General features: G+C 37.0%; 1 protein-coding gene across 1 annotated transcript in view; it reads left to right on the forward strand.

Moving 5' to 3' along the window:
• Window positions 1–25,057, forward strand: part of PREX2 (phosphatidylinositol-3,4,5-trisphosphate dependent Rac exchange factor 2) — a 189,916-nt gene that overhangs the window by 115,950 nt on the left and 48,909 nt on the right. The window contains exons 27-34 of the mRNA XM_075494782.1: window positions 5,037–5,216; window positions 8,008–8,102; window positions 10,047–10,129; window positions 10,469–10,559; window positions 12,266–12,394; window positions 18,644–18,685; window positions 21,358–21,575; window positions 24,338–24,440. Coding sequence (XP_075350897.1) covers window positions 5,037–5,216; window positions 8,008–8,102; window positions 10,047–10,129; window positions 10,469–10,559; window positions 12,266–12,394; window positions 18,644–18,685; window positions 21,358–21,575; window positions 24,338–24,440 — 941 coding nt within the window. The remainder of the gene's footprint in view (window positions 1–5,036; window positions 5,217–8,007; window positions 8,103–10,046; window positions 10,130–10,468; window positions 10,560–12,265; window positions 12,395–18,643; window positions 18,686–21,357; window positions 21,576–24,337; window positions 24,441–25,057) is intronic.

Raw genomic sequence — 25,057 nt, forward strand, 5'->3', positions numbered from 1 at the left:
ATGTAATGTAATAGTTACACAGTAATAAGTAATTGTAATGTATTACATACTGCAATAGGAATTAAAGTAAGAGTGGCCTCAAATTTTTTAAAGAAAACGTTGTTTTCTGTGCCTTTATGTAGTTCTGTTAATCGTCATGCTGAAGATGAAGTCAGTTAATTAAATTTAAGATAATTTCAGTGCTTGGGTGCACTTAAAAATGACTGTCGGTAAAGCCTGTGTTGTCACTCTTCCTCAAGGAAGTCAGAAAATTATATATGGAAGTTCAGTCAATATTTCAGGAAGTTCCTGTTGCCAGTCTGCCACGCCTTTCCTTTCCACTCCCTTGAGCCCATGATGCAAAAGCACAGGAACTTCTGAGCCTTTCTTTTGTACACATGTATATATAAATACACACACACACACACACACACACATTGTGTGTACAGGTATGTACATATATATACATATATATTCATTTTGAGAATCACACAGTTGTGACAGTAAACACAAGGGTTCACTTTTTTCTTTAATAAATTTCCTGTATACTGACCTTGTAATAAGATGCACAGATTGATTTAGCAAATTTTACCTTTTGCTGTTTGTAAGACTGAGACTTTTCATGTTTTATTCCTCATGGACTTTGAGTGGACCGCCAGTGTGTAATTACTGTGGAGGAAAGCGGTTCTATACAGGAAACAGGATAGCCAAGGGACCTGCTTAGAAGTGCTGAACAGGGAAGAGGGAAGCTGGGACTATCTGGGTGTGAGCAGTTCAGCAGTACATGTTGTATTATATTAGAACATAGTTACAGCTACTAATTAACTCTTGAGAGAAAAGTCAGGACTACTAGGAAACAAAAGATAGAGTAATATGATAGGATAATCAAACAGCTGTGCTTTAATTAGAAATATTCATACTTCACTTCAGCAGCTAAGAGGAAATGCTTGAACATACCAATCCTTGAACTTTATAAAGACTGTAGAACTTCTGTTTTCTGTTACGGCATAGCAACAATAAAATTGATGTCTTTATTTACTGAATTGCTTATTATTATAAGCAATCCTCATTATTATAATTTTCTCAGGACAGAAAATATGAACATGGTATCACAATTCTGAATTTATATGGTATTGAATGATAGAAAAATTGGGCTACTAAATGAATCTTTGGTACCCTTTATAACAGTACTGTTGAAAAACTGTGGCTTTTCCATGTTACTAGATGTCTCTGCTCTGTGTTAAGGTCAGTAACGGTCTCTCTCAACTCCCAAAATCTTGGGGTGGTGTTATCTGCCCAACCTCTCCTATCTGTTAGTGAATGAAAGTGAATTGAAAAACAAGTGTTTCACCTGAAGAGCAGGTCTGTGAGAGTTTGTGGATTATGAGAAGGGAATGTCTAGGAGAAGGTTGTGTATTCCTAGCATTGTCTTCATAATAACTTTTGTCATGGCTTGTTGATGAGATTGGGTTGCATAAGAAATAAAGTACTGATGGAGAAAGAGATACACACAAAAAAGACACATATCCCCGTTCCACAGCCTCTCAAAGTTCTACTGACTCCTCGTTCAAATAGTTTAATAGTATCTCCGTACTTCTTTAGTACCATTGCCAGATACCCACCAGTGATGCTAGGTGTTATACAGAAATAAGCCCTTCTTCAAGTTATTTTCTATATGGTGACTTTGCTGTGTTCTTGGTTCATCTGCACTCAGTGTGCTCCCACGATCCCAGCTGTTTTTTGGAAAGATGTCTGTTGGGAGTATACAAGAGGCTTGAACATTTTCTGAGCCTCCGTGGAGTGAGGAAAAGGCAAAGCAGCTCACAGGTTGCATAGGTTTTTTTTTGTTACTGCCTGTGGCTTTCCATTTTTAATGCTTTGACTGACCATAGCAGGTTTTGTTTGTTTCTGACATACTTTTAGGACTGTGTTGATTTGGGTTGCATATAGGATTAATTCCACATGTGAGGATTTTTTTGGTCAAGATTTAAATTTCTCTGTTTCGTGGAAATTTTCTTCATAGTTACAGAGACTTTCTAGCTGTTAGTTACTACTCATTCACATATTTCTCCTATGAGAGATAGACATCTAAGATAATTTTGTTTGGGGTAGACCCATCTCCAAAGATAATATAATGTACATGTGCTGTGTTTAAGAAGGAAAAAAAACACTTAAAAAAAAAAAAGTCTATTTAAGCATGATTATTGGGGTTTTATTGCATCCAAGTTTGGGTATGTGTGTTTTAGACTCCCTGAATTGGGTTTCTAAGAGCACTTCAGTGACCTCAGGAACTACCAGCTCCAGAACTCTGTTATCCAAAGTTCCAGCTTTCGTTCATGGTAGTTCAGCAAAAAAATTTTCCTTAGAAAAAGAGCTTGCCTGCTGAGAGAAAGTGAAAAGCTCCCTTAGGAAAAGCTCCAGCTACCTTCATCAGTCTTTTACTGAGATCTTGGCAGCAGTGACTAAACGGTAACATAAAAGAAGAGGATATAATAGTCTGTCTGTGTCTTGACAAATAATTACTCAGGGGAAGATATTTTCAGGAGCTGAAATTGCAGTTCATTATGCTTGTTTCTTACTCTTGATTATTTTTTTGCAACAACAAAATCCACAAGAAGTTACCAGAATGAGTCTGCCCAACGCCCATTTTTGTTTTCCTAGAAGCGGATGATAATGGGAACACAAGAAAAAACAAAACTATAGATTAATCCTTGTCCTTATCTCATCTCGTCTTCCAGCAGGCAGTGCTACAACGTCTTCTTGGAATAGACCTTTTGTTTTAAGAGCACTACTAGAATGATCTGCCATGAATATGTCTAATCACTTTTTGAACCCATTTTGTATTTTTGTATTCAGAAAATAAGTTTTACAAGTATGAAGAACTGATTTTCTAAAGTCTACATTTTCATAACACATTTATTTTAGGACATGTTCAAGAACATGTATGCTCTAGCAGGCAGATTGAAACTGAACACTGCTGTAAAATATGGGCCCCATCTTTCTTCCTGTCCCGATGGAATCCTATTAACCAGTGACTTAAGTGATAGGGAAGAACGGAGTTGTGATTTCACACTGATATGAAGTGTTAAGGCATCATGTAGCCCAAAAGATGTCTGTCTAGTGGATGGGTGGGTTTAAAGTCCAGTAAAATTATACTTTTGTGTAGTTCTTCTGTATTTCAGTTACATTTCAGATCAGTACCTTTTCCTATATCATATCCTATATCCTATACCAAATTCAAAACATAGCCTCATACTAGCTACTATGAAGAAAATTAACTCTATCCGAGCCAAACCCAGCACAGTAGGATAAATATCTGTCTGTCTCTTGTTGGCTTTTAGCCAGAGAGTTATGCAGAAATGATGAAAGGATTGCTAAAAAGCTTTACTTAGCATCCTTGTTTCCCTAAAGTTAATGTCAAACCCTATGTTAACATCTGTCACATCATGATTTCAATGAGACCAAGCTTGATATACCATTTGAGGTATGTATGCATTGCTATACAATCAACAGACAGCATTATAGCGATAATCTACCCTATTGCGTTTCCAAAGTATGTGGTTTCTTAATTTCTTTCTTAAAACTCTGTCCATTCCTGAGAGTCAGGAAATTATTTGTGTATACTCAAAAAAGTTATGGTTGAACATGGTGTTGAACACATTGTCTGTGTTTTGTATGCAAAAAGTCACTGCTCTGAGGCCAGAAACTTTAACTCTCAAGAATAGCTTAGGATCAGGTTGTTTTCTGGTAGAATATCTTTGTCAAAAGAGTAGAGAAATTGATAGCTCAGTACTGATGTAACTGTAGCTGAATGAACTTTGTTAGGATTAAGAATGAATTGCTTCAATGGACAGAGCCCCACAAAATTAAGATGGAGCTCTAAACCACTCAAAATCAGAATTCCCCCCTTGCGTAATGTAACAATGCTAATATGCGTGGCGAGAAGCAAGAGTAAAGGAAGGAATTCTGAATGCTACCTGTTAATAACAATTAGGACAGCATTTTTGTTCACAAAAGATACACATCCCCCATAGTTCCCCTTCAGAAGTAAGAATTATGTGTAACAAAAAGATCTAACATATGTTTGAATCCTGCCATGTATTTGGTAGAGAGTTTTCTAGTTGACCATTCTGACAGCTCCTACAATAAAACCCTGCTACTATGTCTAAGTACTTTACTGGAAAAAAAGCTTAATTCAGTGTCTTCTGATTTCAGGTAGTTAGAAGGTAGTTTTTGCAAGAAAAATGCTGCCTTACAGATCCAAAGATTAGTTTGAAAACATCATTCTAATGGAGTGTTTGAGTAATAGGAATTAAAGGACAATTGCCCATTATAGCTGTTCTAATCTTGAAAGTAAATTAGAACATCTCAATATGAGTTAATCACCCAAGAATATGAATCTTTTGCTTCCAGTATTTGTGCATGTTCTAAATGTAGCAGTCTGCGCTGTTCTCTCTTCTTGACTGGATGCCACTTTTGTGCTCGTCACAGAAGCTTATAGATTAATCATCAGTTTTACTAGTGATAGCAGCTTAGACACTTTGAATGTCAGGAAATACACAGATATGTTAATAAAGATTCTTAAAATGCCTTAGTAAAATAGCTTGTGATGCAGGCTGGCATGTCTGGTACAGTAGTAATTGAGAAAATATATGCTTTTCACAGAGATGTAGTTTCTTTGGTTTGTTTTCTTGATTTGTGCTGAGAAGTATGTAGTTCGTGTTTAAAAATAGTTATGTTAATATAAAATTTGACCCCAAGTGTTCAAGAATGTGCTGTATTTCTTCCCCAGCCAGAATCATTGCCTTCATACAAGATTGAGTATTTAGTAATGCTAATGGGTTTCACTGTTACACTTTTTAACAGCAGAATGTGTCACTTTCTTCCCTTGTTTCAAATAGATATGGACTGAATTAAAATGTCCCCTTCACATATTATAGGATAATAGTTGGAGGATGTTGACGAGAAATGTTACCCTGTCATTAGCTCGCTTTTGAAAAACATGAATTTATCTTTCTTTTTTTTTTTTTTTTTTTTTTTTTTTTTTTGTCTCACAGCCTTCTTTCTTCAATAACATATTCTCCCAAATCAGAACGCAAAACGCCTGAGCCTTTAATACCGGCAGACAGTGATAATGAAAAGGGGGAAAGGAATGGGAAGAAAGTCTGTTTCAGTGTGACAGGTGATGAACAAGAAGATTCTGGTCATGATACCATCAGCAACAGGGATTCTTACAGGTAACTTTACTAATAATATTTTTATTTGTCAGCTGAATCAAACCTGTGGGTTTGTAGACTGTCAAGTGGCTATGAAGACTGTCAGAATATAATGATTCTGACATTTCTAACAGAGGAATAAGTAGCATCAAGATGTGTTACAAGATGTGTAAAATAAACTCTTTTATGAGCACAGATTATTAGATCTCGGTATCCCTAACCTTTATAGGATATCACAGCCAGAGCTGTAACGCTTTACTTTAGATTACCTGTCTTATAAAAAACAGAAATAATTTCTGTTATTACATTCCCCAACAACAAACCAAATATCTGCCATGGAAAGCAAGATGCCAAAGCCACCACTCTTGCTGATCTAAAGAAAAAAAATATCTGTTTCTCAACATATATTCCTCACCTTCTTCCACTCTAAATATTGTAGCATCATCTCATCTCTAGAATTCATAATGCATCACGTTTACTGTGAATGAAAATACAAAGAATTTTGAAAAGGAAAGAGTAATTATAAAAAGCATAGGTCTTAGAAAGATTATCTTCTGTTGCTTAGAGAGAATTGGTTAACTACACGATATAAAATCTAAATTAAAATTTTAGCTGCAAGTAAAATAAGGGTTCATTATCTGTTCATTATCATGGTTCATTATTATGCTCAGAAAGTAGAATCTCAGTAGGGTCATCGTTTTTCTACAGAACCCTGTGTTGCTGAGATCTCTTTCATAAGCTAATATTTGATTACTGCAGCATGGTAGATAGGAACTCTTTGTCAGAGCAGAAACAGAAATATATGTATAAATTTGAATAGAAATAAATGTAGAGATAATTTGCACAGATTAAGTCAGTCTTGTTCTAACCGTGGTGAACACACAAGCAAAGTGCTTTTTCAGCTGAAGCACGTTTAGGGGTTTCTGCATGTCCATGATGTGTCAAACCGACTGTGCAGGAGCTTGCTCCAGTTGGGAAGTTCCCCAGGTGGCACAAGATTTGTATGTGGAGAAAGAAGGTGTGACTTAGGACACGAGTGTCTCTTCATTTAAAATATTTTCTTTATTCTGATTCCAGTCATTTATAGTCCATTCTGGGTGTTTAGGAATGATAAAACCTAGGGTTTCGTATGCAGAATAATCATGAAATCTCTGAGTTTAGAACAATTGTTGGAGTGAGATTGGAATTTTTTGTTTCTTTGCTTAAATAATTAAATTAGGCAATATTTAAAATCTCCAGATCCCATAATGCCACTGTGGTTATTATTAGAACTAGTAGGCTAATTTCAGCCGTTAGAATGCTCTCATTTTGTGTTGTAGGGTCTCATTCTAAACCTTGCAATACAACACAATAAAAATGCAGAATGATATAGCTAATACATCTAATCTGTTTCTCATTTTCCTGTGTTTTATTTTCTCATGCTTTGCACAATCCAGTTTTAAATAACCTTCATCTTCCCTTTGGAGACTTTAATAAGTGAATACAGTTAGTTAGAAAACATTTCTTAATATCCAGCCAGAAATTCTTAATACTCCTTGGGACTTTTCACCCTCTGTTAGGAACATGTTGTTACTGATGTCTTTTCATCTACTTAATGGATATGATTGTGATTATATCATATTGCTTCATTTAAAAGTTTTCTCCATTCACTTACCTGGTTGACTACATGTCCAAAACATATACTTTAGCCAGGAAATGTAAGTCAGTATGCCAAAACTGGTAAAAGATCACTTCTGTATTTACAAAAGTAAAGAAAACAAGTAGGGAGCACACAGATACATGTATAACTGCAGCATTACATATAAAATATAGATATGTATATCTTGGTGAATGGGTACACCCAATTCATAAAACCAAAGCCAGATCATTATATATAGATATCCTTTAGGTACACTTCTACATTATCTTATATTCCCTTGGGTTTTTAAGACTCCCTCTGCTGGATAATTACTTAAGCATTTCTTGCATTGAAACTAAACGATCTTCGTGTGGCTAAATAACTCTGAAGACTTTGAATTCAAAGTTATCTTCATAGGATTTTTAGTACACGTTTTACACTGTTTATGCTGCAGAAGTAGGTATGTTCTCCATCTATTTTCTGTACAGAACAATTTATTTTTGAGAGAAAAGAGCAGAAAAACAATACACATTTTAATCCCCAAATCTCATTACTAGACCAATGTGAGTGACCTTTTGTATGCATAGAAGTTTTCACTGAAGTCACAGATGTAAATGTCTATACATCTCTAACAAAATGAACAGCTGGAAGACATGGGAACATAAACTATATTTTGGCTGGCAGGGAAAAATAGTTTGTAATTTGAGTTTTGGTGCTACTCAAATGGATCAAATCTCTTCTAAACCCATTATTGGACTCTAGTTGGCAAGTGACAAACCAGAGTATTTCATCATTTGTATTAGCTATGGACTTAGGAGTACAGAATTTAAATGTGGAGTTACTAAAACATTTGAGGCCACAGTTTCAAAAACTGTCACTCGTGTAAGAAAAGTTGGTTGTTTTGCATTGGAAGTGTATATTATCATTCTGCAAGTACTTGTTCACATGCAAGGTGAAGGGAGACAATTGAATCATCTGTTTTGGGAATCTGGTCCTCTGAGTCCTACCAGGATTGCAAATTAAATGATAGCCTAAGTATAGGGATCTTTATTGTTGATAAAGAATTGTACAGACCATTTCGTCATTAAATTTGAAAGGGCAAAGGGGAAAGAATTTCTGTAACTTTGATCCAGAGCCTGTGTTAAAGGACATGACTTTATTTCTTTTTTTTGTTTTGTGTATTTTTTTCCCTAGCGATTGCAACAGCAATAGGAACTCCATTGCCTCATTCACCAGCATTTGTAGCAGTCAATGCAGTTCTTATTTTCACAGTGATGAAATGGATTCAGGTATGTTTAGAAAAGTCAGCTATGAGTCTGTCATCTGTTCCTTTTATTCCATTTTATTCTTTTCGTTTGCCTGGCAGCTTTGTTGTTTTTGTTTTAAAAATTGCATCCTCCTTGGTGAAGTGTATCATTTTGCTTCTGCCCAGCCAGTGCTGCACTTAAGAGTCCTTCTGTGAAAGAGAGCCAACATTCCAGCATCTCTGTGAATAGACTGAATTAGAGCTCTTAGAGTCACTGCTTTTAACTATTTTCGTGCCTTGACCTTGACAGTGCATTATGTGGCACAGAGTAAGGAGCATTTTAGGTGAGTGTGGAATGCTCTCCCAGCCTGTGTCTGCACCCAGACGGCAGGATACGGCTGTGTATGTTTGTAGGAAGGAATGTGAGACCACATAGAAGCACATTCTTGTTTATGCCATAACAAATTGAATTTAAATAAATGCAGCTGCTAATAGGAATGAGATGGGATTTAACCGCATGGAGTACAAGGTCATATACTCAGGGACTAATAATGAAAAATATTTGCTCTAAGCTGGGAGTTTATCATTTGGGAATGATTTAGGAAAAGAAGGAACTGTGCATATTAGTTGAATATGAGCCACCAGTGAGACTTGGCCATAGAGAAGGCAAATTTTATTGCTGGTTGTACCAGGAGAGGTATTTTCAGTTGGGACAGGAAAGCATTAATGGCATTATGCAAGGTATCTGAGATACCTTGTGAATAATGCAATTCACGGCAGCTACTTTCCAGCAATGATACGTACTTACAGAGCTGAGCAGATACAGAGGAAGGGATGAAGGACGTAAAGAACTGTTAATAAAAGATGAGACCCAGGGTCTGTATCTTCAATTCAAGATATAAATTAGCCAATATGCACATGTGCAGCATCAAGCTGAAGTACCAACTGAGGTGCCTAAAAGAATACGTCTGTGCTAGCCAAGTGCAGATACAGTGTTTGAGTCAATAAATAGTGCTGCTCAGTGAAACTCCCACTCTCCTGATGACTTAATTTTCTCCTAGTTCCGAAGTTAACCTGGTTAACTCCAGATCAGGGCTCTTTGGCACCGTGCTCCATCTGTTGCAATTAAAATCCTGTGAAGGGTTATAACTGCTGGCTGTAAGGACATCTAAAGGAGCTAAAAAAAAAATCAAGGAGAGAAAAGTGCTATTTAAGTGTTTCACTGACATAAGAAAAATGAGTCTAGATTGACCGTGAATAAATTTGGATTATAAATTATCAAGTGGCTACTTCTTATCTGTCACTGCAACAGCAAGGAGGAAAACCAGTTTTAAGCTCAATTTTTCACAGCTTTTGAAAGAGTTCAGGTTGCATCACCCGTTGTCTGAGAGAGCGAGTGACTGAGGGCAGTGATCTAGGAGAGTCTTTCTCCTTTGTACCCTCTTAGGAAATGATGTGGTATGTACTCCTAAAAGCTTCATATCAAATACAGCATTTGGATGCTGTATTTTTATTGAATGACTAAAATCTCAGAACCATTTAATTAGTAAGAACATTAAGATTGTGAATTGTCTGTAGAGTACCTATAAAAGTTTTATGGTGAATGCATTTCCGTGGCTTTGTGGTCTGCTATAGTAGGTTCACACTACTTGGGCATTTAGTCTGGTGTTTAGAATGTTCTCCAGCATGATTGAGGTTTGAAGGGACCTCTTGAGGTCATCCAGTCCAATCCCCTGCTTGAGCAAGGTCATCTAGAGCAGGCTGTCCAGGACCATGTCCAGTTGGGTTTTGAATATGGTCCTTTCTCTAAGAGCTATTTCTGTATTATCGAGTGACTACTAAATGCAAAATATGTAGGGAGAACAGTTACTATAATCCTGAAAGCCTAAGCATCAGTCTGTGTGCAAAGCAGATTATCTAAGCTACAAAGATTTTGGAAAATACGCTGAAACTTCTAAACAATTTTTCATTTTAAAATATTTTTCAGGTGATGAGCTTCCCATAAGTGTTCGAATCTCCCATGATAAACAAGACAAGCTCCATAGCTGTTTGGAGCATCTTTTTGGTCAAGTATGAGATTATTTTTCTTGGCTTTGATACTAATGTCCATGTTTGAGCTAAGGTATCTTTAGCAAATACTTCTTTTTCTTTTTACTTTTGCTTTCCACTGTTTACTGGGATGGTATGTATTTACTCATTCTCCTTCAGTTTTCTGTAAACAGTTCAAAACTGTGAATTAAACAGGTCCTTAGATTTGGTCTAACATTTCCTAGCTTGTTACTTTAACTAGAGAGCCATTAGGTGAGAGAGAATCCAAAGCTGCTTTTCTGTAGTCCATATTTCTTAAAGAAAGAATTTCTAGTTGTTGCTATAAAAAACATCTTTCTCACAGAACCTTGATCCCAACAGGTTGATTCAATTGTCAATCTTCTGAAAGGACCAGCTGTGATGAGGGCCTTTGAGCAGACAAAATACTTTACACCAGATCGAGGCCTCCAAGGTAATATTTAATTCTATCTATGAGAATCGAAAGACAGCTTGAAGGGTACATGAATATGGCTATCTACTCCTTGAGCTGGGTGTTGAAGTACTGATTTTGCTTAATCTTGGCCTATTCTGCAATAATTGATTGTTGAAATTCTTGTTAAGTAGATCTTATTCTTAGTTGAAAACTGGCTTACACTTTTATTGCACAACGTATGAAAGAATTTCAGGTTTGTTGGAAAGTCACCTTTAAATTCAGACTCTGAACTGACTATAGAATTGCTGAGGTTTTTGAAGCAAGAAACAGGTTTTGTGTATTGCAGGTGTGTTTATTACATTTTTGTCTCAGCTACTGAAGCCATTTCTGATCTATTTTATTGCTAATGCCAGATTTTTATTATTTTTTGTAGATATATTATTTGTGAAGTTGATTTATAAATAATTTGCAAATGTAAATCTATAGTCACAGTAATATTTATTCCAAATATATGCTTATATAAGTATTATTGATTGTTTTAAAAAAATTCCTGTGTGTAATTTCAGATACTCTGCTAACACTCACATAGTTGCTTAAGTCTAAGTGTATAAACAGGTATCTGGTGGCAGCCATAAGATTGTGATGAAAAATGCAAAGGACTTATTTCAGTGAACGAAGTTTAAAAAAAAAAAAAGAAGAAAAAAGCTCAGTGGGAGACTGAATGTTGTATTAATATGTATGATAGGTTTAATTATGATTTTATTGATCCTGCATATGTCTTTTGGCAAAGAAAACTAATTTTAGATGGCCAGAGGGTGGATCTTTGGCTTTTATACATCACCAAAATCCCACTGAAGTGAACAGGGCATAATTACTGTACCCCAATTATCTGGTTTTACAAAGCCTGAAGTACTTCCCCTCCCACTGAATTTGCATGGAAGACTGCATAATCTCCTCTCTTTCTCTTTCTCTTTCTCTTTCTCTCTCTCTCTCTCTCTCTCTCTCTCTCCCTCTCTCTCTCTCTCTCTCTCTCCCTCTCCCTCTCTCTCTCTCTCTCTCTCTCTCTCTCTCTCTCCCCCCCCCCTCTCTTTCTCCCTCTCTCCCTCTCCCCCCCCCCCCCCTTCTATCTCTCTCTCTCTCTCTCTCTCTCTCTCTTTCTCTTTCTCGTGTTTTGTATCCTATTTTGGGACCAAGATAATGGGGAGGAACCTAGAGCATTTCTGCTCTCTTGTGTTTCTCAGTGTTTCAGATTGAGTACCTGGCAGGCTCACACAACAAAATGTTATCCTTTCAGTGGTATAATAAATGTTCAGTTAGACAAAAGGTACGGACATGTCAGATACTTTATTCTTGATCTGCACCGTATTCATGAACCGTACAAGGAGCACTTCAATGATTTGAAAGATAGACTAGTTAAGCAATAAGTAATTTTGTTTTAAGTTTAATTTTCTGATTGAATTAATTTTGCCTCTAAAAGTTCCAGAGTGCTGCTTACCCCATGGAGACGGGCACCTTCTATCTTAGGTACCTGGGTCAAAAAGGATCATGTTTGGGAATGCTGCTCGCTCTGTCCTTTGACTAAGTAGGGAGCTTAGATGACTGTTAGACCTGTCACCCTAGCTTTAACTAGAGTTAAATAAGTTGACAACTTTTTGAGCTGTGAAAACATTTAGGAAGAAATAATGTCTTACTGTGGCTTTCTCAGGAGGTTTAAGCAGAAAAATACTATTTTTGTCCTTGCTCAGAGTTTCAGCAGGAAATGGAACCAAAGCTTAACTGTCCAAAGAGGCTACGACTCCACATCAAGCAAGACCCTTGGAACCTCCCCAGCAGCGTCCGGAGTCTTGCCCAGAATATCAGAAAATTTGTTGAAGGTTAGTAAGAACAACATGACCATAAATAAACACTTCATTAATGACAGAGAGCCCGGGGAAGGGAGGGGGAAAGATACAACTGCTTCATGTTGCTGCTAGGCAAGGTCTGCTGAACGCAGTGTAGTCCATGGGAAATACCTGAATTTCAGGACTTTTTTGTGTTCTTATACTCCACTAAACTTGTTACTATCTCAGCTGTCTCATGCTCACCCTCTTGGCTTCAGATACTGAAGAGAACGATGTGTTGCATGTGCTACGTTATTTCAGTTGCTGCTGAAGTCCAGTGGGCTTCACTGATTTGTCACAGAACTTCATGGGACTGATACATCAAAATGGGGCTTTTCTTGAAATTAAACTCCTTTTTTTCTACTGTCTTAAATGGAAAGATGAAGACTGCAGGACAACTTTTGTCCTAAATCTTGCTTTTACCTGTCATTGATTGGGAATCATTATCCCTCTAAAATCATGCTCCCTCTTCTGCCATGAAGGCAAACCTCTTCCACTGGTTTTCACTTACTCCATCACAACTGATCCTATCACTCCTCCTCCTCCACCTCCCTCCCACCACTGTCTGAAAGTTACCTAGTACTCTGCTCCTCTTCACCACCAAGTGACAATGTGAGCTGGGGTTTTCTGCTCTCTCCCCTGGCTTCATAAGAAGAAGAAATGCCATAACTGGGATTTTCTCTCCAGAAAATCTTGCCTGTAGCTTCTGCTTTATTTCCTGTGCTGTTTGATAGAGAAACAGAAATAATGAGCAAAATGATTTTTATAAAACTACTTGCACTAGGAGTCTACGTGGGAAAAAAAACTTGTGTCAGGTCTAGCTTTAAATGATTTCTCTGTGTGTTTAGCTTCTTTTGTTTTGTTGGCTAATTTCCATGGTGTCCCATAAAGAAACTGCTAAATTTCAGGTCACTGGAAAAGAACTTTGTGATAAGTTTTATTAAGATAAACCTCTGAAAACCAACCAGCCAAACCAAACAAACTCCTCCTCCTCTGACTTTTGGTATTTCTCATTTCAGATACAATCATATTTTCAGACCCTGGGTTAGAAAATTATAAAAACAACCACAAAAATATCTCCTGTTTTTGGAGTCAATCAGAGTGGGTTGACTCTCCAATACTAAGAATACTTCTTTTAGTTTTATGGTGGCTGTCACTGAGTGAAAAATTAATAAATATTTTTGGATCCTTCTTTCTACAGGTCTATCTTCAGCCTAAACCAAATTATATTATATTCAAGTATTAATCATGGTTTCTTTCACAGTTCAGGAGGAATGGAAATGCGTCTTTAACATTCCCCCCTTCATTGCCCCCCTTCTGAAGCCAAGCCTAACAGACCATTTTCACATAACTTGTTTGCCCACAAATAGAATTAATAGACTTAACCCATTTCAACATTGGTCATATACCCTCAATATTGAGCTGAGGTTATTCAGATAAATTTGGTTTTAAATCTACCACAAATTTTTGTGGGAGGGTTTAACAAGGTCCAAATGACTTGCTGCCTCTCTATAATACAAAACTTGTCTTTTTACGATACTACTATAATGTAATGGTGATATTTATCAGAAGGAATCTTGATGTTTACAGAACAATAAAACTGTTGGCATTTTCTAGTGTTTTAGAAATTAGGATTTAAAAAGGTTTTCTCTGTTAATAAATTATAGTAACTAACTTTATTGCAACTGTCATGCTTGTGAATGGTGCATGATTCAGAGAGCTAAATAGTAGAAGGCATTATTCTTGTGCTGTTCAAGGAGAGCACACACTCTGCCTTACCTTCTCTCTTCACTGTCTCTCAGAAGTTGCCTGCCAATTTTAAATATTCTTGGCTCTCCCTTTCAATCCACAGCATCTGAGCTTTTGTCAAAGATTTCCAACAACTGGCTTCTGTGCCATCTTCTTAACCAAATACATAGGTTTACATGTAAAATTATTATCTTAGGTTGTTCATTCACCATCAGTCTTTACATCTTTCTATTCTCTTGTAGTTTTTTTTCTTTAATTTGATTCCTATTCCACAACTACCCCCCAAACTGGTATCACTAATACTTGTTCCTGAGAAGTACTCTGGAGAATCATGATCCACGTCTTAATCATAATTTTGATTTGCCTGTGGGACCAAGGAGTTGGTGTGTTGTAGTGGATACCTGAAAGCCTAGGTTCTTGTGGCTTCCCTGGCACAAAGAGCACGAAGGAGAAATAGGAGAATGGAAGTGAATAATTGCTTCTCAAGCCTTAGTTTCCAAGGCATGTCTGGACAGGTATATGTAATTCAGTGTTGAAAAGATTCAGGGCAGAAATGTGCCCCTCAGGCAGTTTTGGGAGACTGCTGTGATTTAGACAGGCTTAGGCCTGTATAAATTAAACTTGAGACACAACCAGCAGCTGGATCTAACTGAAATCAGATGAGCATGAAGCAAGGTTAAAAATGCTTTAGCAGCTAAATTTTCCCTTCATATCTTCATATTTTGTTTTCTCCTTTCCAATCTTGCCATTATGCCTTGTGTTCACAAATGGTCAGGATACATAGAAGAGCCACTAGTACTGCCCTGAGCTATTTGTGGCTGAAAACCTAACACATGGCACAGAGATTTACCTCCCCATTTTCCCTCTTCTGTGCCTGATTGAGAACAAACAAAAGATGTCCCCTAATTTGACTGCTTAGTTGGATTTATGAGAACAAGTTGAACCAAGTCTTGGGGTTTTAGAAGAATCTTCGTGTTTGTTTATTAAGTAAAAGGCAGTATTTTAATAATTGAGGAAAGCAGATATATTTGTCTCTTCTAGCAGGTTCTAGAGGAAGTAGTCAAAGGAGACCACAGATACAACTTTGTTCACCATGGGGAAAAACCTCCAATTGTTATAAACATACTTAACCATTATTGATGAATGCCAAAGTAAGGATGAATGCTTTCAGTAAATGCATCTCATTATGCACTATTGAAAACGGACTCATTTTTATTTTCATAAAAATATCACAGGCTATTGTAATTTTTTACTCATTGTTCTGTTGCATTGTAGAATGTGTTGTATTAGATTAGACTGATTAGTGCTTCAAAGCAGAAGGAGACATGGGAGCTCCACAAAAATGAGGCGTTTTAAGTCCTAGATGTTAGGATTCTTTTTACTTACTTTGTTTAATAATTACAAAGAAATGGGAAAACTCAGAATGCCTTGAGGATGATCGTTCTGGTCTGTCAGTTTTCTTTTTATTAGTATTGGGATTGGGAGAACAATTTTTTAAAAATCCATGAAGGTTTGCGCAGATTAAAAACAAAACAAAACAAAAAAAAAACAGAAAAAAACCAACCAAACCTTCCTTGACAGTAAATTTAAAACATATGTGGAGATTGCTTTGTCTCATTTCATTTGTCTTACCATATCATTAGAGAAAGAAAAGATTTCTATGGTTACAGTAAAAGGCAGCCCTAGAAGGCTAATCAAGTTGATAGAATTGAAGAGTTCTCTGAAATAGTATACAGATTCTAGGAGGATTTATGAGGAGCTAAGTAACTAAAGAATAGATGAAAGTTATTTCTTGTAGTGACTGGGCCTACTAAATTGTTAAACCAATAAAGATAAAGATAAGTTGTTGGCACAGGCAGATCTTTGAAGATGGAGTGCTTGATTTTGGTGCAGGAGAGAGCAGTAGCCAGGGCAGGAATTCCATGGTCACTGAATAGAGAAAGAATAATGGAGGTACAGGATTCCGGATGTATGTGAGATATGTAACATGAGAACTGGAAAGCACAAGAGGAAAAGCTGAGGGATGACTTGAGTAGGAACCAAGAAAATCAACAAGGTGGATGGAAAGGAAGGGACCCTTCAGAAGGAAAGTAAGACCAAAACTGGCCAGTGTAACAACAGAAACGTGTAAAGAGAACAAAGAGGAGGAGAAATTTCTGTAGTTGCTTTTTCCCAAAGAAAAAAAGGTAAGATTTTTGGTCAAAAGAAGAGATGTTTCAGAGCAAGTCGGATTTCTAGTCAGGTAGTCACATATCTGTATGAAGAAGTGCAGTTATTTTGCTAGCACAATATTTTTAAGTTTAAACAGGAAATACTATGCAATTGAGAAAGTTCACATCTGTTTTAATTTAAATTAGGAGTGAGGAGTGAAGGAGCCTTTCAGTCATTAAAGGTATAAAAAATGTATTTCACCTTAAATCATAAAACATGCAATGCAACTCTCAGTCTTATTTCAAAAAATATTTTCAGATGTGAGAAAGAAAGAAAAAAAAATCTAGCCTTTACTGGCAAAGATCCAAATAGCAGAATAGCATGATAAAAAAAAATACAAAAGAATGTTTAAGAATAAAAGAAGTTGAAGGCATCTTGCATTACAAATCATATAATCTAAAGAGAAATTGCTAGGGAGTTATTCCTTTCCATACGCCATGTAGCAAGAAGGGGTGAAAACTTCTATAGCATTTGGAATTTGTTGAAAAGCAAATGATTGACATCCAAGGTTCACTTCTAACCCCAGGTAAGTCTCTACTTACACAAATAACCTGAAAATACTCTTGCCTGTGGGTGTATTTTGAAATGGAGAAGACTTCTAGCAATGATAAAGGGGACTTGCAGTGTCCTGTAATTTTCCCATAAGCAGGAAATCATTATTTATAGATACCTCAAATGCTTTTGAATTCAGAGATCCAACAAATCTCATATTAAACAAGCTGCAAGTAACAGCCTCAGTGTATCTAAATTCTTCAGATAAAAGCTCTATTTCCCTATATTGTATTTTCAGTTACTAAGCTATGTTCAGACTCCAAGATGCCAAGTTATTAATCTCTAAGTTTTTTTTCAAAAGCCAGAAGTCTAAGGCAAATACCTATCACCAGGCAAGTTTCAAGAATACCCAGTAATTTTGAGTGTTTTGATGCTTGTATTTGAGATACCGTGGGCATGCATTTCAGAAGTGTAGGCACTGCCAGTTCTTTTTGCAATGTGTGTACAGCATGGAAGAAGGTCAGGCATGAAAGGCTTTCTTCTTTTTTAAGCATAGTCACCTTTGGGGAAGATTCTGGCTTTACACAGATACGTTCAAGTACACACAGAATCCAGGCTGTGCAGTTGATACAGTCAACTCCAATGTCAGTTCCATCAGCTGAGTTGTATTCAAATTTCAAACCTATTAGGTCAGTTTTAGTAGGGGGCAACATATTCCCAAATTGTTGTATTGTCCATATACCCAGTAGCAGCTCTGCCAGTCCACCGAGCAGGGCTTGGCATATGACTACATAGAAAATTGAGTGTGTGAAAGAAAGTTTGGAAAGATGCGAAAGCATGTGAGGTGGCGGTGTGTTCCTACAGGCAGTTACTGTAGGACAACTGATGTGCTGGAAGTGTGACACTCTCTAAGGTTATGGCAGCTTTTTAATCTGCCTGTTCCTTGCAGTGGTGGTTAACACATTTCAATTTGTGCTCTGGTACATGGTAGAGGGGAAGAATCACTCCCTTCAACCTCCAAACTTTGAGAAGTCCCCCCACCTCCAAAAAAAAAAAACCCCCAAACAAAAAACCCCCAAAAAACCCAAAACAGTGTAAGGAGATATAAAACCAAATTTTTGTCAGTGTAAATTAAGACTTTTTTTTAATCTGTACTTTTTTACTTCATAGATTGTTAAGTGTAAAGAAATGTTTGAATCAAAATAAAATCCTGAAGGCCAAGAATAAAGTGAAAATGCAGTTGTATTTTTCCTGGATGCTTTGGTATACATTAAAATGAGGATAATTTGAGATTTTTAAGTATGGAACGAGAGAGGGAAAAGAAAAAAGAAAGAACTGGGGTAGTGTGGGAATCAGTGAAAACTGGTGTTGTTTTTCAAAGTTTTAAGACTGGAATTCTTCATGTGTGGACTTGCACTGGCCAGCTGGTACACGGGTACTCTGAGATAGCAGCTGCCTCTTCATGTGTCTTTCTCAGTGTTGGTGCCAATCTCAGTTTGGTGTCAATCTCAGTTTTGATTATTATCAATTTTATTATTGATTATTTCAATTGATTATTATCAATTTTTCTCAGTTGGTGTCAATCTCAGTTTTGATTATTATCAATTTTATCAAGGCATATGTAAAATTAAGTGAAGTTGAGACTCATTACTGTTTTGTAGGTATAAATCAGGATTGCCTACACAAGAAATTGGAGTTAAGCTGGTATAAAATAAGAAATTGCAAATGCTTTATTATGTTGGTGAAAACACTTTTAACCATGACCTCAATATATTTTCTTTTTTCTTTAAGAGGTGAAGGCACGAATACTCTTGGCACTTCTTGAGTATACAGGTAATTTTGATTGTTTTGGGAGTGGGGGAAGTGAACGTGGATGGTTTGAGATTTTTGTTTTTGCTTTTGGATAGAATACTGTGTTTAGAGAAAGGGGAGAAATCTCAGATACGATAACCTGATAATCAACAACCTACCCCTGTGTTTACAGTGAGGATTCCCGAAGAACACAACAATTCCAAAGACGTTTCTAACAAACATTGCACATTCTTTTTTTTTTAAATGCATAATACCTTCTCTGGTCATTTACTGCAGATGCAGTAACTACTAAATCACTGAGTGTGCACAGTACTTTTGCTGTCTTTCTTCTTTTGGGCTTTTTCCCATTTGTAATCTTTTTTCTTTTCTCTTCATTCCGATCTATTTCCAGATTTACCTTACTATTCTAACCCATACTTTTCCTTTTGTCTTTTTTAAGAGAATACGTTTTTTAAAGTCCCTCCTTTTTGGAAGGGGTCTGATTATTCTGTGTATTATTCTACTATCACCCCATACAGCATACAGCTTCAAGTACACAAAATAGGCACATGTGTCTGCTAAATAAATGTCAGTAAATCAGTATTTAGAAAATAATACTTACGGCAGAAGATTCTCTACAGTTTGTAGGTGCATAAGTGTTCAAGTAAGGAGTCACATTTGACTGTAAAAGCTGATTATTTTAACCATCTTGCAGCACTATATGAATGCATTATTATTTCACGATTTTTTTAATGATACATAACAGCAGTTTTATAAAGGGAAATATAACATTTCTTTGCTGTCAGATTTCTTCTAAATATTATAAAAGTTTTCAGTAATTCCTCAGGTGTTTTAAAATAAGAAATGACCTGAGAAAATACCCCAGAACTTGATTTTTTTAAAGCAGGTTTTCCTATTTACATGGTTTCATAAATTCGTCAATTCTATAGTTTATTTTGTATAAAACTTCTTGTAAAAAGAGCCCAAAGTGCTCTTGCATGCAGTATCTCATATTCAAGTAGTATTAAATGAGATTTGGAAATGAGGTGTTGGAGACACAAGAGGGCTGCTTCAGAAGCAGGCAATACAGAGGAAGGCACTGGAAGTCAGCTGCTGTTAGACAAACAGAGATAAAACTGAGCAAAGCGAGGAGAGAGAATGTGCGTTGGACTCATGTCCCTGCGCGCTGCTGTGACATTGGAAAGTTTTTGACCATGGAGAAGCCAGTGGGATTTTTGAAGCTGGAGATGGGTGGAGTTTTTAAAGATGAAAATTCTGTCTGTACTGGATTCTGCACAACTTGAGAGAGTGGAGGGGGGGGGCGGGGGAGAGAGAGAGAGGTTAATTTTAATAATCAAAACAAAAAGCAATGAGTCACAGTGCCGAAGCAATAGCGATAAGGCCATTTATGGAAAACATTCGTGAGGTCCTGAGAGGCTGGCAAATGGAATCAAAATGATAGTAAAAGAGTGGTCACTATTATCAATAGTCGAGGAAAAGATTGAGGAAGATCTCAGAAGGAAAATAGACAGAATGGAGTTACTTTGAGAAATACTTGGAATCCAAGAAAAGCATATTTTTAAAGTCAGTATTAATTTTGTGAGTGCACAATTTTTTCTGCTGACTTATCCAGTCATCTAAAGTCTTGCCAGCTCCATAGAGAAGGTGGAAAGGGAGCTAAGCCTCTTGGAGGCAGAGGAATCTAAAAGTGAGGACAAAGATTTTGGGCTTTGGAAAGACCTCGATATCACTTAATCTTCTTTTCTTGCTCTGAGAAAGATTAAGTCTACCTGTACCATTTGTGATTGATGTTTGCCTAACAGCTCATAATGATAAAAATACATGAAGACCTTCAGAAAAGAGAAGAAGAAGGAAGCACTGAATATTTATCACCACAATTTTCTGCTTTATTGAGAACATGTTTCCTTTTCTAACTCTTTTGACCTTTAGCTAATCTAATGCCTGTGCCCTCCAGAATAAATTGGTAGGTTAGCTAGTCCCTAATTTAAATCAGCTGCTAATGGTTCCATAGATTTCTACCTAGGGACCTGTCCTGGACTTTTCCTGACACCATAAATCTCTGCTGCTTCCTGGATATGTGATGCTTCTCTGAGCTTATTTTATAGATTCCATATTCATATATATATTTTATTTGGATAGATCGTGTTTTGGTAGCAACAATCCTATACGCCCTGTCTGCACTGTACAGCAGGCAGTCTTCTTTTGCCCTACCCAGCTGGTAGCTGTGGAGTTGACCAGATGATGCAGTCATATTAAGAGCTTCTGACTATCCTTGCTTTCTTGTGGAAAGTAAATGTTTTTGTGCCCAGCTGGTTCTCACATTTGCAGGAAAAGAGATCTGACTCACATCCATCACCTTGTAACATCAAAAGTGCATAGAATTGACGGCATGTACATTAAAATCTACAAGATAAACATACATTGTTTATGAAGAACTACTTTAAATTCCAGATTTTAAATACATTTCTGTATAATTTTAGAATTATAAAATAATCTTCTAATGTGGAAAATAGCAGTTTTGGTTGTGGAGTGCTATTTACTGGGAATAACATTAGGCTGTAAACTTGTAATTTACTTTACATTAAAATGACTTGGTTTTTTAGACAAAGAAAAAATTCTAGCCCAGTTCCTTTGCTGTTAATGAATCTCCGGCTCCATTTTTGCTTTTCCTCTTTTGGCTTTTGCCATCACAGATAGTGAGATACAACTGAGGCGAGACATGGTCTTCTGTCAGAGCCTAGTGGCCACAGTCTGTGCTTTTTCAGAGCAACTAATGGTGGCCTTAAATCAGATGTTTGACAACAACAAAGAATATGAAATGGAGACGCTGGAGGCCAGCAGAAGGTGGTTGGAACAGATAGCCAGTGCGGGTCTTCTCCTTCATTTCCAGTCCCTGCTCTCGCCTAACCTGGTAAGCCTCCTCACGTGGCATGCTTGGTCACAGCCCATCTTTGTTCCCTGAACCAGGGGCACAGTTAAACAGTCTTAGTTATAAATGTGATTTTCTGTGTCCTTTGTGCTTAGCTTGTTACTTAATTAGCTGCTATGTGGAAAATTTGCGATTTAGATAATTACAGATACTGGAAGTGTTTGTTTGTGATATGGGAAATATGTTTTCCACAAAGACAGTATTATGTTTGTTTTGAGTTAGCAGATAGTGAGTTTACCCTTGACGCCCCACCGCTATCATAGCTGTTCCCTAGGAGTAGAATATAGTATTAGGTGATACCCAAAACTTCTGTTTGCAATAAGCAGCAATGCAAGATAAATAAAATACCTGGTTTGGATAATTTTATCACCCCCTCCCCCAAAAAACAACAGGTCTGTAGTAGTTGAAGGACTAGACATGCTAGTCTGTTTTGCTCCTGTCATAGGGCAAATCCTCGTAGCCTGTCAGGGTGATTGGAAATCTGCTATTTCTTCACAAGGCTTGGCAAAGAGCCATGGCCTAAGAAACAATTAAAAAAAGGACATGGCTTTGCAGTCCTCTAATCCCCAGTGATACAAAGTGCTTCTTCAGCTATTTAAGCTGCTTCTCACACTAGACTGGTTCCTGCTAACCTGAAGAAGAACTGTGAAGCAGTCTGAATGGTCTGCCCCATGGCAGTCTTCTCAGCCTCTGGAGTTGCTCACTGGAAATAACTGATTTGGTACATCGTACTGTGTAAAGTCCATGCAAATAACAGATGATGTTCCTGCTGTCAAAGGTCTTCTTTCCTTGCCTTGTCTGTCTCAGCAGCAAATTGCTGACAAGTTGACCTGATAAACTTTAGAAGCAGAAGAGATCAATAAAAATAAAGGTATTTCTAAATCACAATCATAAAGTATTAGTCTATGGTATTGTTGGAGAGCGTTGACTTGAGCTAATGTGAGCAACTACCTCACAGGTAGTTGAGGTACCTAGGTGGGCTTGTGTGGGACAGGGTATGTCAGGACGAGGTGTGCAGCTTAAAAACAGATAAAGTCAGTGCCTGAGAGAAACAGGAGGGATCTTTATCCACATGAGGAGTATTTGAAGAAAGCACGGTCAGGGGAGCTCAGGCTCATGTCTTGAGTCTTGAATGCTTTTTAGCACCATGCAGCACCACCATGTCCTGCTGCTGGAGTCCTCAGAGTTCAAGAGTAAATTCAGTTAGTGCCTGTCTTATGTTTTTCCATGTGCTTAGTTGTCATGTTATCGCAAAATAACTGTTGTCTTTACAGCACTGAATACTTCTGGTTTTTCTTTCAGGATTGTAGAGATTTCCTTTGTAGTGAAAATGCATGATACTTAGCTATTTTCACGTAATCAGATACCAGCAGTATGCATTGTTGAATTGAAAATAAAATTAAATTTAGTATCTTCAGTCTAACTGTTCTTAACCAAGGGAAAAGTATTTAAAGGCAACTTTTTCAATACCTTCTCAGCACTGTTTTGCTTACAAATGATCCATGTTATTTTAAACAAGGGTATTTGAAGGAAATTACACTCATTATGGCCAGAGTTCAGTAAAGAAAGAGCAGTTGTGCAAAGATTTCCCATGTCACTGAATGGTTTTCAGACTGTTCTGCTGATAAAACTGCTCTGTCCATAGAGACTTCATAAATTGAACCAGGAGACAAAATATTTCTAGCAGCTTTGCTTTTTCATAAATACAAGGGGGAATGCTATTTCACTGTATAGATCAGGGAAAATCATGGGTTGTTTTTTTTTTTCCTTTCTATAATTCAGTAAGCTATACTTTATTCTCATTTTATAGGCAGCTAGTTTATTATTCTTTGCCTTCCTACTGTTTCAGTTCTTAGAGGAGGAAAAATGCATGCCTCAGACTTCCATTTGGCTCTTGCTAACTTAAGGTGCTAGGGGCGGGTTGTATAAAGAATAGAGTTACTTTAAGAGATTATTGATTTCTGCTATAATTGCTCTGCGTATTTTACTCAAGATAACCACACTTGTAGATGAGTATTTTCCTTTTTAAAGGTTCAGTAAAGTGTCCTGAGAAGTTAGTAATTTACTTCCTGAAGCTTTTTTGGTAAATTAGTCTGGATCTCTTTAGCTATCTCTTTTAGCTCAGGGGTGCACACAGTGAACCATAGGTGCAAATCAGAATATTGGCATATCTACATACTTGATTTGCATCTAGAGTTTTGTAGGTGAAGGTGCAAATCACCCTGAGCTGTACTCGTTCTGAGCTACTGGTTCAATTAATGATGCTTAGAGTGGACCCGATGAACTCTTCTCTGTTGTTTATACATGAAATGCTAAAGTTACGGCATTTTTAAAAGAAAATTGCTAAAAAGAAGAATTTGTTTTTCACATTTCCCCTCTGTTAATTTACAAGCTAGACCTGGTGTCAAGATAAGCTGTTGAAGTCTGGTATCTTACATAAAGAATAATTACAGTATTGTTTGATTAAAAGCCATGAGAGGTAATGGTAGCTATAAATTACCTATTAATTTATTATGTGAAATGATAACATTAATTTTAATAATCTTGGACTAGTAATAAAAGGGAAAGTGCCAATAGAAACAAAGATATTTACATTATCTAGGAGTTAATTAGGTTATACACTGCATCAGTGAAATGTTGTGCAACATTCTGTAGTTATTTTTATGTCCTGCTCTCATATTATTTCTCGTAGGGAAAACATCTGGCTGAAATGACCATTTCACTTTTTCTTTTGCCTTTTTTAGGCTGATGAGCAAGCCATGCTAGAAGATACATTGGTTGCACTGTTTGACTTGGAAAAAGTTACTTTTTACTTCAGACAATCAGAGCCAGAACCAGTAGTTGCAAGTGAGTAACTATAATTAATATCTGGGCTTTACTGTTCAGAAACATTTTCTGTATTTGTAACATTTGTCTCTCCTAGAACATTACCTCCCACAGGGAATATTATATAATTTGGGATTATGGAGAATTAGTAGATCTGTAGCTCTCCTAATATTCCTAGATTTCCTGAAATACAGCTAACGTCAGTGACAATGCAGAATCATTATCTGGCAATGTCAGTAACCTTGGGGGCAAAACTGTTTGCTTAACCGAATTTCCCGTTGGGAGTACGTGACTGCATCAGGAAAGCCCCTGGAAGATCTAGTTGTTATGAAGAGTCATGTGTAAAATAAGCTTGAAGGTCTTAATAGAGAAGTGCAACTGAGATGAGACGGAGAAGCATAAAAACCATTTCATTTTATCGTCTAGAAGACAACGTAGAGTTCCTTGAAAGGAGACTGCAAACACTATTAGGATAGCTTTACATTGTGCAAGAAGCTTCTCTGAGACCTGCTGGTGCAGACGGTCCGGGTCCTGAACCCTTCCTCCCAATACTCGCCCAACTCACAGGAAGGGACTGTCTTCACAGTCTGCTGTTTATACCCTTCACTCATTTTCAGCCACTCCTTTATTAATATGTT

This window comes from Mycteria americana, chromosome 2 (genome assembly GCF_035582795.1).
Source record: "Mycteria americana isolate JAX WOST 10 ecotype Jacksonville Zoo and Gardens chromosome 2, USCA_MyAme_1.0, whole genome shotgun sequence".
Lineage (NCBI taxonomy): Eukaryota > Metazoa > Chordata > Aves > Ciconiiformes > Ciconiidae > Mycteria > Mycteria americana.